Here is a 13780-nt window from a genome sequence, read left to right on the forward strand (position 1 = left end):
GATCCCGTCCATCTGTTTGAACGTGAGTGAATTTCAAGGCCTTATAACTGTGTGTTTTATTGATCAGGAGACATGTGGGAGGTTTATATCAGAACATGTTTTCTGGTTTTCCGTCCGTACGTCCTGTGTTTGTGAACGTGACATCTCCAGAAGGTCTTGACGGAATTTCTTGAAACTTCAATTTAAAATGTTCAGTTTGATTCAGGGTTGAAATGATAAGAATTTGGAGGTCAAAGGGCAAGGTTGTCAATCAATCAATCAATCAAATTTTATTTGTATAGCCCATATTCACAAATCACAATTTGTCTCATAGGGCTTTAACATGGTGTGACATCCTCTGCCCTTAACCCTCAACAAGAGTAAGGAAAAACTACTTAAAAACCCTTTTAACAGGGAAAAAAGAAGGTAGAAACCTCAGAGAGAGCCACATGTGAGGGATCCCTCTCCCAGGACGGACAGAAGTGCAATGGATGTCAAGTGTAAAGGAGAACATCAAGATAAAGGTTTTAGCAGCATTGATTAGGGTAAACATTTTGAAGTATAACTGAAGGTCAGTGAATTGGTGGATTAATGTCATTAATGGTCAAGTGTCTGAGGAGAAATACTATGTATCGAGCAGTCCTGCTGCAATCATAGTCCATGGTCAGCAGCCAGCAAGATCATGATCCACCATCAAGATCGGATGCCACTATAGTCCACAGTTATTGTCCACTGCCGCCATTAGGATCCATCATCAGCTGCCACCTCGGTCGTGGTCCACTACCAGTATCTGATGCCAACACGATAAAGGATCTGCCTTTGTTATCACGATCAGCCAGCACGATGCAGAATCCGCCATACTGGATCCACCATTACGACCTCTGATACGTGATCCACAGATCCTAATCCATGATGTGGCCACAGCCGCGGCCCTGGGTCTGCGGACAATAAGGCAAAGGGACTCCGGGGAAGAAGTCAAGTCAGTAACATGTATTGATGGGATATGAATTACTTTGATGTGATAAAGATTGAGAAGAGGAAGGAGAAGCTGGAAAGAGAAGCTCCGTGTGTCATGTGTCCCCCGACCTTCTAAACCTATAGCAGCCTAACTAAGAGCAGGTCTAGGACAAGCCTGGACCAGCTCTAACTATAAGTTTTATCAAAAAGGAAGGTTTTAAGCCTACTCTTAAACGTACAGATGGTGTCTGCCTCCCGAACTGAAAGTGGGAGATGATTCCACAGGAGAGGAGCTTGATAGCTGAAAGCTCTGGCTCCTACTCTACTTTTAGAGACTTTAGGGACGACAAGTAAGCCTGAATTCTGGGAGCGCAGTGCTCTAGTGGGTTGATAAGGTACTAACAGCTCTTTAAGATATAATGGTGCCATATTGTTAAGGGCCTTGAAGGTGAGGAGGAGAATTTTAAATTCTATTCTAGATTTAACCGGAAGCCAGTGTAGCGAAGCTAATACTGGAGAAATGTGCTCTCTTTTCTTGGTTCTTGTCAGGACACGTGCTGCGGCATTTTGGACAAGCTGCAGAGTCTTTAACGACTTACTGCTGGAGCCTGATAATAAGGAATTACAATAATCCAGTCTGGATGTAACAAAGGCGTGGATTAGTTTTTCTGCATCCTTTTGAGAAAGGACATGTCTGATTTTGGAGATATTACGCAAGTGAAAAAAGGCTGTCCTAGAAATTTGTTTTAAGTGAGAATTAAAGGATAAATCAGGATCGAAGATCACTCCCAAGTTCCTGACTGTTTCATTGGAAGCAAGGGCAATGTCGTCTAGCGCAGCTATATCGTTAGATAATGTATCTCTAAGGTGTTTAGGGCCAAGTATTAGAACCTCTGTTTTATCTGAGTTTAATAAGAGAAAATTGCGGGTCATCCAGGTTTTTATGTCCTTGAGACATGCTTGGAGTTTAGTTATTTGATTACTTTGTTCAGGTTTTATTGACAAGTATAACTGGGTGTCATCCACATAGCAGTGGAAATTTACCGAGTGTGTCCTGATAATGTTTCCAAGTGGAAGCATATATAATGAGAATAAAATTGGGCCGAACACAGAGCCTTGTGGAACACCATGGTTAACTTTGGTGCGCACAGATGACTCATCATTAATTTGCACGAATTGGGAGCGGTCTGAAAAATAGGATTTAAACCATTTTAGGGCGGTTCCTTTAATGCTAATTAACTGTTCTAGTCTCTGTAATAAAATATTATGGTCAATTGTGTCAAATGCTGCACTAAGATCTAACAGAACGAGGACAGACACAAACCCCTGATCTGAAGCTATTAGAAGATCATTAGTGACTTTTGCCAAGGCTGTCTCCGTGCTGTGATTGGCTCTAAACCCTGACTGAAAGTCTTCATATATATTATTTTCCTGGAGAAACTCACATAGCTGATTGGCTACAACTTTTTCTAGGATTTTAGACAGGAAGGGGAGATTAGATATCGGACGATAATTGGCTAAAACCTCTGGGTCTAAGGTGGGTTTTTTGAGGAGGGGTTTGATTACAGCTATTTTAAAAGACTGTGGTACATATCCTGATGATAATGACAGATGTATTGTGTTCAGTAATGAACTGTCAATTAGGGGCAGAATTTCTTTAAGTAATTTTGTAGGAATGGGGTCTGAGATACAAGTTGTTGGTTTAGAAGATGAGATTATTTTGGTCAGCTGATCGAGGCTGATCAGAGAGAAGCTGTCTAAATAATTGGTAAGATTCTTGGCCGTTTCTGAGTTTTCTATTCTTGATGGGGTATTAGTGCCAATTGAGGGCAGGAGATGGTTGATTTGATTTCTAATGGTTAGAATTTTATCATTAAAGAAATTCATAAAGATATTGCTATTTAGGGATCGAGGAATACTGGGTTCGGTGGAGGTGTGACTCTCAGTCAGCCTGGCTACAGTGCTGAAGAGAAACCTGGGGTTGTTTTTATTCTCTTCTATTAGTTTTGAATAGTAGGCAGCTCTTGCTTTGTGGAGGGCCTTCTTATATGCTTTAACACTATTCTTCCAGTCTAGGAGATTTTCAACACGGTCCTCACAAAGCTCTGAACTCACAAAGCATATTTTTGCCTTGTAAAAGCAATATCCACGTAACGCCTTGAGGGAATCCTTTCACATTTGGCACAAACACACAATTAGACTCAAGAAGTAATTGATTTGATTTGGTAGCCAAAGGTCAAAGGTCAAGGTCACAGTGGCCTCACAAAACACGTTTTTTGGCCTCTTGAAAGTCATTTTACAAAACTGCCTTTAGAGAAATTCCTCAACTTTCGATGAGAACTCAAAGATGTGAACTGATTAGATAACAGTGGTCAAAGGTCACAGTGGCCTCATCAGAATCTTGGTTGGTGGAGGTAAACAACTGCAGAACAGTATTTCTAGTTCAGTCTGAAATAAATCTCTGCACATCGAATAAAGTTGAAACTAATTCTACATGTTCACAACTCAGTGTCTATATGATGCTCTCTCTCTTTTGACCACAGGAGACTATCTGGAGAACCTGAGGTTCCTCGTTGTTGCTCTATTTCTCCTGATGATTATCAGTGTAATTGTCGTAAATTTAAGGTGAATGAATAAGAAGTGCATTTGATCAAACTCAATAAATACATTTCAGAGATGGTCTGGCATGTTTTACCACATCATGTCCCTCTATGTTTTCAGATACTGGAGGAAATCTGTTCAACAAGGAACAACAAACACCAAATCCCCTTCTGGTTTTTCGGTAATGACACATTTGTTAAAGCCATTCTACTTCCAAAGTGTCTGGTCATGGTGGCCTGTTGTCAGAACCTTGTCTTAACACAATATATTTTTATAATTATTTAACTACCAGTTGTTGAAACTTCAAAATCTATTTCTAATTGGCTATTTGTATATTGGAAATCGTAGGAAACAGTGGAGAGTATAGGTATAAGATTCAGGATATTTAAGCCTCTGATCACTTCTGACCTGTTACAGCTGTAAAACTACTAATTCTTCTAAATATGTTGAATTATGTCATAATTTCAATAATATGTAATCAAATGTGTTTTAATGGTGATATTACAAAGCCTCCGAAGTCCCAGAATGTGAGTCTTGTATGAACTTTATTGTGCATTACATCCAGAAATTGTAGAATAAATAATCTATAAACTACCTCCGCTCTCATCCTAGAATGAACCAGAGAGCCTGCAGGACTATGAAAACGTTAGTAATGCAACTGCACGTGCACCAACATCTCCAAATCTATTTGATGACCACACCAGTGAAGGTGAAGTGGAGCTGAACTTTCCACAGGTGAGATTCACAGCGACGCCCCGACGTCAGACGACCAACAGAGACTCCAGCAGCTCACACGAAGATGAGAGTTAATACTCTGACGTCAGGATTTGACCCGAGATGTTCTCGTCCTGCTTTTTACAGCTACCTCGGGCCTGAGGAAGTTTATATTCACAATAAGTCATCACAGAGAGTCTGAAGAGTTCATGTGTTAAGCAAAATAGGTCGTAATCGTAATCTACAGTAATGTAAGCTGGTCAACAAACCTTATGCAGCTACAACAAAACCCTGCGTGTTGCCATTAGGAGTATTTTAAAACTAGTTAGCAAGAAGGCACAGAAGTTACATTACTGAGCTAAAATATAATATATAAATATTTGAAACTGTTAATTAAAGGTTTTGGGGAAAACAGTGAACATAGCAAAATGTGAGGGATAAACGGTTAAAATCCTTATATGCAACTTAAAATGTAAATATTGTGAGTGTAAAATGATTGTATTAATAACTTTTTATATAATCTATATATATAAATGACATGCAGTTAGACAAGAAATGCTGAGAATCACTGCTGAATGTTTTTGTTGTCCTTTCCAGTGTTGTGAACTTAATCCAAACCCACACATCTGAAATGTAAATATCCTGTAGCTCAAAATAAAATGAAATATGTTGGAACAAATGATGAACTTTAAAGTTTATTGACATTATTGTTGGATTTGTGAACATGTCACAGCACAAAAGGGTTTCTGAAGAATGCATGTACACACAAAACGCATTGCGTCATGAAATGGACATTATCTTGTGATGCATTTCTATTAACGGACCATGTAAACCTTAGATTTACTTGAGTTAAGTAATAAGTAAAATAAAATCAAGTATATGACTATATCCTGAACTTAAACTCTTGAGTTTCCAAAGTAAAAGTACAAATTCTGAGACATTAGGATATTATTAGATACGTTATTACATTTTCAGACAGGTGCATCAATGAGTAAGTATTTTAGTTGCCATGGAGCCAGGCCCGTAGCCGGAGGGCAGTATCCCCCGATCTAAATATGCACATTTTAAGATGTTTGGAGCAGCTATTGGTTAACAGCAGCTTCAACACCATGTCAGTGGACAATAGCATAAATGACTTACCATTGTGTTTGAGTTTGCATCATTTTGTATTTAAACTATAGAAACGTGTCTCAAACAGTGCATCCACATAAGCAAAATGTGTTATACAGTAAATACCATATTATCAGAGTGAGTGGTGAAAACAGAGAGAGAGAGAGAGAGAAATTGATTTTTGATTTTTAAAACCTTTATTTTCAAAATTTATACAAAACTACTGTCAATGATTCAATGACAATAAAACACCACTGTTTGATGAAGCCATCCATGTTCTTCATTTCTTTAAAAAACCTAAAATCTACCCAGACTCTGGCCTTCAGCAGCGAGATAAAAACAGGAAGAGCTTCTTGTCCTGTCCTGTCCTCTACTCTGTTCTTTCTGCTGCTGTAGATGGACAGTTTGGCTTCTCCTACTATCCAATTTAATAATTTCCACTTGCTAGGGTAGGATTTTCTATATCCAACTCCTAGGATGAAGGCAGTCTTACTCCACGACTCATCAAACTGTTTAAAAACATTCTGAAGTGTATTAAAAAGGTAACAGAGTCTTCTACAATCATAAAAAGCATGAAAAACTGTCTCTGCTTCTCCACAAAATGGACAATTGCATTTGACTGTTGGGTTGATGATAGAAATAAAACTGTTGACCGCGATGGCACCGTGTAAAATCCTCCATTGCAGGTCACCAGTCCTTTTCTTCAAAGGTGGTTTGTATAAAACCCTCCACACTGGTTTGACCTTGCTGTCCACATCCAGTCTTCTCCTCCACACCGTGTCAGTCCTCACATCCAGTTTGCTTCTGTTCAGGGTTAAAACACAACATTCATACATGGCTCTTCCTTTGGCTGTGTACAGGTCTACCTGTTTCCAGTCAGTTTTATTTAAAAAAGGTCCTGTGAGCCCGTCCAGATTCGGAGTAAAACCCAACTCTGGAAAGGGGTCGCTGTTGTCGGGGGTTTCTATTCCAGTACTGTACTCCTGTAGCATCTTTACCTCCTCGTCTGTGAGTCTCTTAATCCATAAATTTAAAATGTTTCCTGCCTGTCGCATGGACCTCTGTCCGATGAGGGAAGCCACAGCCGGGATGTCGGTCAGTCCAGGACCTGCTGCATCGACTATCTTCCTCAGGGTTACAGCTCCGGTGGTGCACAGCATACTGGTGAGGCCTGGTGTTGAGCTGCTCTGGACATCCAGCCTGGCTCCATTGATTAGCGGCTCTTCCAATAGCCAGTGCAGTGAGTTTGCAGGTTCCAGCCTTTTCCATTTAAAAAGGTTCCATGTATTAAAAAGTGACTGATAAAAAGGAGATAATCCATACAGGGTTAGAAGCTTAAAATCCATTAAGAACAGTGCCATGTCTAAAACCAGACCAGTTGTCCCCCTCAGGATGCTGCTTGTCACTTGTCTCCAAACAACATCCTGTGGACCTGTAAGATACTTCTGGATGAACTGTAATCTAAAAGTGGCTACTCTGCTTTGAATGTGCACCAGCCCTTGCCCCCCCCCTCCTCCTTTGGTAAAAACAATACACACTGGGGCACCCAGTGTAATCTGTCCCAAAAGATATCTGTTAAAATGGCTTGTAGTTTTTGTGTGAGTCCTTTTGGTGGTTCCATGCATGTGAGTCGATGCCACAGAGCAGAAGCTACCAGGTTATTAATTATCAGTGTTCTGCCTCTGTACGATAACTGTGGTTTCAGCCATTTCCACTTGTTAAGTCTCCCTTGTATTTTCTCACCCACCCCCTCCCAGTTCTTCTGAACTATGGACTCATTGCCGACATATACCCCCAGGTACTTGAGACCGTCTCTTCTCCACTTCAACCCCCCCGGCAGACGCAGATGCTGATAAAATGTGGCTTTTTTAAAAAATCATTTAAAATCAAACCTTCAATGTTAGCTCTTATCTTATTTAGCATGGGTTCAATAGAAAGTGCGTATAACATCCCTGAGAGCGAGCAGCCCTGTCTCACCCCCCTGTGCACTTTAAAAGGTGCACTCCATTGATCTTCAGTACACTCTCAATGTCCTGATACAAAACCTTGATCATAGCTATGAGACATGGGCTGAGGCCAAACCTCTCCAGAGTCTTCCAGAGGTAAAGGTGCTCAACCCGGTCAAAAGCCTTTTCCTGGTCTAGAGAAATGAGACCAGTTTTTATGCCTAATGAACTAGAGAAGTCCACAATATCCCAAATTAAGGACACATTGTCCAGGATAGACCTACCAGGCACACAGTAGGTCTGGTCTTGGTGAATCACTTGCCCCATCACCTCTCTCAGACGGTTTGCCAGCGCTTTGGAAAGGATCTTGTAATCTGTGCATAGGAGTGACACAGGACGCCAGTTTTTGATCTCCTGAAGATCTCCTTTTTTTGGCAGGAGAGTTATTACCGCCCTCCTGCAGCTTATCAGCAACACCATGTCTCTAAAACTCTCGTTAAAAACAGTTAAAAGATCTTCGCCCATCTCGTTGCAGAAATATTTAAAAAACTCGACCGGAATCCAGTCGATGCCCGGGGCCTTCCCCCCCCCATGCTCTGCAGGGCCGTGTAGAGTTCTTGCATCGACAGGGGGCCATCCAACCCAGTGTTCACGTCTTGAGGGACTTTGGGCAGCTCTCCACAGAAGGATTCGTACATGGCATTGTTCTCGGTGTATTCACTTTTGTACAGATCATTATAAAAACTCACGGCTCTCTTCCGGATCTCCTTGCTGTCACTGAGTTCTTCTCCTTCAGGAGATCGCAGAGTGTGGATGATTCTGCTTTGTCCGTTCTTCTTCTCCATTCCAAAGAAGAATTTCGATGGTGCATCCATGAGCGCTGCCGTCTGGAACCGTGACCTGACCAGCGCCCCCTGAGCCTTAGTGCCCAGTAGGTCTGTAAGAGCAGATTTTTTAGACTTGAAATCTTTAATGTGATCTCGATTTCCAGTGGAATCTATTAAATTCAGCAACTCCACAATTTCCGTCTCTAGATCCTCCATAGATCTGGTAATGTCTCTTGTAACATTGAGAGTATACTGTTGACAGAGCTGCTTTATCTCAACCTTCCCATAGTCCCACCACAGTTTTAAAGAAATAAAATAATTTTCTTTCTTTAAAACCGCTCCAGAAAAACTTAAAAACATCCTTAAAATGTGCATCACATAAAAGAGACATGTTAAAATGCCAGTATGCACTTCTGGACTTTAATTTAGAGATAAAAACGTTGCACACAACCAGCGCGTGATCTGTAAAACCTACAGGGAGTATACTGCACTTTCTGAAGATGTTAAAATTATGTTTAAAACAATAAAACCGGTCCAATCTCGCCATGGAAATTAGATTCCCTCTGCAATGAGTCCAGGTGTATTGTCTTTCATTGTCATTCATCCTTCTCCACACATCACAAAGGTCATGGGCCTGCAGCAGCTGCCTCAGTGCACGCTGCGATGCACTGTGGGGCTCGAGGTGGTTCCTGTCTAAAACATCATCTTCTGTGCAATTAAAATCTCCTCCTAAAAATAAAAAAATCATCAATTTTAACTTTGCTTAAAACTGTGTCTAAAACCTTTAAAAAACAGACTCTGTCGGGTCCTAAGACCGGAGCATAAACATTCATAAAAACAAAATAGAAAAGACTCGTTCATCAACTCCCTCCGTGGCCTCGGACCTGGGGATGAGGGGGGGGGCTCCTGCTTCGACCCCCGTGGCCTCAGAGGACGTGGACGTGTTAGATGACGTTTTAAATAGAGACACTGTAAATACTATGTGAGCATAAATTCTCCAAATAAATATGTAGTACTGAAAACTGCTCTGTGCCGATTAACCAGAATTCGCAAAACAAACAACGACAAAAAGAGGAAGTGGGAGGAAGTGCATCTGGGTGCAGATACTGTGAGATGCTGCAATCGCTGTCACTGTAGTCATAACACTTACAAGAAGCTGTTTTCTGTCTTGCATGATAGGGTAAGCTCATTATTTTCTTGCATCCCCTTTCAAAGTGTGAAAACTTCCTTTTTCTGTAAAGTCTCATTCTCGGAGTGAGGCTGTGTGTGACAGACTGATACAAGTGGGTCCTCTGAGGTAAGATCAAGCTTCTGTGGTTATTTATCTCCTCATGATGTTAATCTACTAGAGTCAAATATAGTGTTTCTGAAGTTTTGTTTACAGTATATACACTGATTACAAACTGTATTTTTTGTGGATGAAACAAAATGATTTTTTTCTTAATAAAATGAATAATAATTTAAAACCATTTTTCTTCCATTCAGTTGAAATACTTTTTTCCAAATGAAAACTCACACATCAGTTTCAGATGTCGTAGTTCCCTGAAGACTGAGATGAACCCAAAGAGCCAGATATGACTTTTTAAACAGTATATTTCAGACTAAAATGTTCAAAAATTAAAATGTAACAAAGACACTGTTACGTTTGCAGTCAACATATTTTATATGTGTTCTGGGGTTTCTTTGAATAAAAGTGATTTGAACAAGTATCTAATGTCAAATAAAATTAAAAAGAAAACAGAAAACAAACTATATTTTAGTTATTAAAAAAGAAACTGAACTCTGGGATTAACAAAAACATGTGGCCCAAACATTCCACTGGAAAATAATTTAATTTATTTTCCTTTAATAAATGACAAATTCTGCGTAGAGGTGAGGTGACTTTTGTGTTTTCAAACCACAAGTTCACAACCATCTTGAAATGAGGAACAAAACAAAGACAAAACTCTAAATGTCAGTAAAAGAAATGGAAAGAGGAAGAAGGAAATTCTGAGACAAGATGAAAAGAACATTGATGACACGTTTTACAGTAAAAAGAAAAAGTTCTGTGATCTTAAGATGTTTTTATCCACTTTTCAGTTTTTATTTGTTTCAGAAATCCAGTTGTAGTCCCACATGAGATGGAGGCTCAGACAGTCACGTGGTTGGTTTTTCTGGCCCTAATAAAACGTAAGGATTTTATTTCTCCACTTTGAAAACAATGTTTTATATTTTTTCCAACATTTGCATTAAAGATTAACTCACTTCTCCACTTGTGTTTTCACTGACAGATGTCGTTACAGATTCTACATTTAACGTAGGTACATATAAACGTAAGTACAATAAAAATTTGAATATTAAAATATATTTCTGAATATACGTAAAATTACAATTAGTGGACAAATGTGTCCTTTATGCCCCGAGCAACCAAGACTCCTCCGGGTGGAAATATAATTAATAACCAAACGTACATGAAAAATGAACATTTGAACAAACACCAGTGATAAAAACTACAGAATCCATCTTTGAGATCATTTTAGTTGATGTGTATTTTGACTTTTTAGTTTGGTCCATGTCCCATTCACTAAAATTCACGAGGTGAGATTTATACCGCAGTCAGGCACCAGGTGGCGATCTAGACACTTTGGCTTCACTTTTAGTCGATGGTTGAACTATTCTAGATCAGTTATGACTCTAGAGCAGTTTGGCTATAGCTTCACTCTACATAGTTTCTCAGTCAAGTCGGCTACAAAAATATGTCATAAAAGAATAAATAAACGAATAAAAACTAGACCTACGATAAATCAGTGAATGAAGTCAGATAAAAGTTTGTTTTCAGCTCCTGACTCAGTCTGCTGTCTGTCCTCGTTCAGGCTGTTTCAGAGACTCAGGGCTCTTGTTTCAAAAGCTTTGTCCCCAAACTTTGTCTTAGTACAATAAATCGTATCAGCTGGACTGATGAAGAGGAGTTTAGGAGCTTCAGGAGAGGAGCTCCCTTTACCACTGATTGTTGGATTTTTTGTTCAGCCGAACTTTTACATTTACAAAAAACTTATGTAACACAGACTAGAGGGAAGAAAAACAATAAAATCATAATGTGCCTTCTTTAAAGAAGATTCTGCTTCCTCTCTACAGACCTGCCCACTGAACCTATACTGTCTATGAGTTCTGAGGTCACAGAAGGTCAGACCATCACCGTCAACTGCACTGTTGAAAGTTTCCCACAGTCAACTCTCACCTTGGGGAGGGCCGACCCATATCCTAGGGCTTTAAAAATCACTGACAATAATCTTTATTCACGACCCATCAACTCTCTCTACCACACGTTTACTGTGACTTCAGCCGACGCTGGCTTGTACTTCTGCCGTGCCCTGAACAGTGAGGGCTCAAAGGACAGCAAGCAGCAGAAGTTGGTGGTGAAATGTGAGTGTTTCAGCTGCGGCTTTTTTTTTAACCAAACAGATCAAACCAAATCTTCCTTTAAAAAAACTATTGATGCAAAAGTAGCTTTTCTCATGTATTTTTCTATTAACTATTACTTCTGACAGTTGAAACAATGACATGAGAAATGAATGACCCAAAGTAAATGTGTCTATTTGATTAAGAACTGTAGAGCTTAGAAAATATCAATAAACTACCAGACCCTATATAAAGTCATTTAATCTATAAATTATTAATAATAATGATCCAGTAATGTTACGTGGTGCCACTCTGCCACTTAATGAATACTCCTGATAAACTACTGTGCTGCTTATTTAAATTATGAATTCAGGGCCTATACTTGTAATGGAGTATTTTTGTACTGCGATATTTCTACTTTTACTTAAATCTCTGTAATTCTTCCACCAGAGTAAAGTATAATTCTGTTGATATGAAGCCTTGTGACTTTGAGTTGTAAGTGTTCTTGTGATATAATTCAACACCACAATAGTATAAATTGTGTTGAAATGCAATGTATTGTTTTCACAGGTTTGCATGTTATTGTGCTCCCTTTGATAAATTAGTCCACTACCTACAAATCTACAATGAATTCAACCCTGATGAAATAAAAAAACATATATTATGCAGGATCATTCTATATTATAAAGACCATTATATTGGACAGTGGTTAAATCTGACAGTTCTCTGTTTTCTATATTTTTGGTTACTGCAGACAGTCCCAACAATGTGACAGTTCAAGCCAATCTTGGTCTTGATGTGAAGGAAAATGTGTTGTTGACACTGAGGGAAGAAAAACAATAAAATCATAATGTTCCTTCTTTAAAGAAGATTCTGCTTCCTCTCTACAGACCCGCCCACTGAACCTATACTGTCTATGAGGTCTGAGGTCACAGAAGGTCAGACCATCACCGTCACCTGCACTGTTGAAAGTTTCCCACAGTCAACTCTCACCTTGATGAGGATCAACACAAATCATCAGGCTTTTAAAATCATTGTAAATAAAATTTATTCACGACCCATCAACTCTCTCTACCACAAGATTAATGTGACTTCAGCCGACGCTGGCTGGTACGTCTGCCGTGCCCAGAACAGTGAGGGCTCAAAGGACAGCAAGAAGAAGGAGTTGGTGGTGAAATGTGAGTGTTTCAGCTGCGGCTGTTTTTCAACCAATCACATCAAACCAAATCTTCCTTTGAAGAAACTATCGATGCAGAAGTTAATTTTTCTCATGTATTTTTTCAGTGGTCCAGTTTTTTTAATTAATTATTACTTCTGACAGTTGAAACAATAGCACCTGAGAAATTATTGACCTAAATAACTTAAATCTCTGTAATTCTTCCACCAGAGTAAAGTATAATTCTATTAAATTGAAGCCTTGTGACTTTAAGCAGTTATACGTTTTCTTATAGTATAATTTGTGGTGTAATTGTGTAATGCAATGTATTGTTTTCACAGGTTTGCATGTTATTGTGCTCCCTAGTCCACTATCTCCAAACTTACCTGAAAAAATATTTAAATAGCACTTCTCAAAACAATGTTACAAAGTGCTTCCCAAATAACAAAAATCACATCAAAATATGAATAATGAAAAAATTCTGATTACAAATGTGATGGAAATTCATCTTGAGATTTGAAATAATGAGATTCTCAGACTGGAGTTGCCTTTGAGTCTTTTTAATAGGAAGCTCTGCAGAGGTTACACAACAAGCACGGGTGCTCAAAGTGGAACTGCCCCAAAGTTCACAAAAGCCAGTACTTATACACAGAGGCGTTTCATAAAACATAATATGAAAAAAAGACATGAAATCATCATCTGTGTCCATCTGCTGTGTCCGTCCGCTGTAGCAGTTGGAAGAAAACATCAGAGAATAAGGGCATACACCCTGTTTGTCAAGGTCACAGCAGTGAGACACAATAAGGGTTCCATCCTGTCAGGTAGACAGTATCACAGCAGTGAGACACCTGGTCAGTGGAATTTTCCATTACACAAATCTGTCATAAAAGAATAAATAAAAGAATAAAAACTAGAACTACGTGAAATCAGAGAATGAAGTAAGATAAAAGTATTAGTTTTAGTTTTAAGCTAGTCAGGGTGTTTCAGAGCCTCAGGGTTCTTGTTTCTAAAGCTCTGTTCCCCAACTTGTCTTAGTACAAAAGATTTGTATATTATTTAACTACATTTCAAGTTGTTTATACTTCAAAATCTATTTCAGCAAATTCAACAAA

General features: G+C 39.1%; 1 protein-coding gene across 1 annotated transcript in view; it reads left to right on the forward strand.

Moving 5' to 3' along the window:
* LOC117777400 (hemicentin-1-like) overlaps positions 1–13780 on the forward strand; it is a 1765934-nt gene that overhangs the window by 934232 nt on the left and 817922 nt on the right. Inside the window, exons 38-39 of the mRNA XM_034612162.1 lie at positions 11379–11536; positions 12403–12690. Of these exons, the coding sequence (XP_034468053.1) occupies positions 11379–11536; positions 12403–12690 (446 nt within the window). The remainder of the gene's footprint in view (positions 1–11378; positions 11537–12402; positions 12691–13780) is intronic.

This window comes from Hippoglossus hippoglossus, chromosome 16, assembly GCF_009819705.1.
Source record: "Hippoglossus hippoglossus isolate fHipHip1 chromosome 16, fHipHip1.pri, whole genome shotgun sequence".
NCBI classification, from domain to species: Eukaryota; Metazoa; Chordata; class Actinopteri; order Pleuronectiformes; family Pleuronectidae; genus Hippoglossus; species Hippoglossus hippoglossus.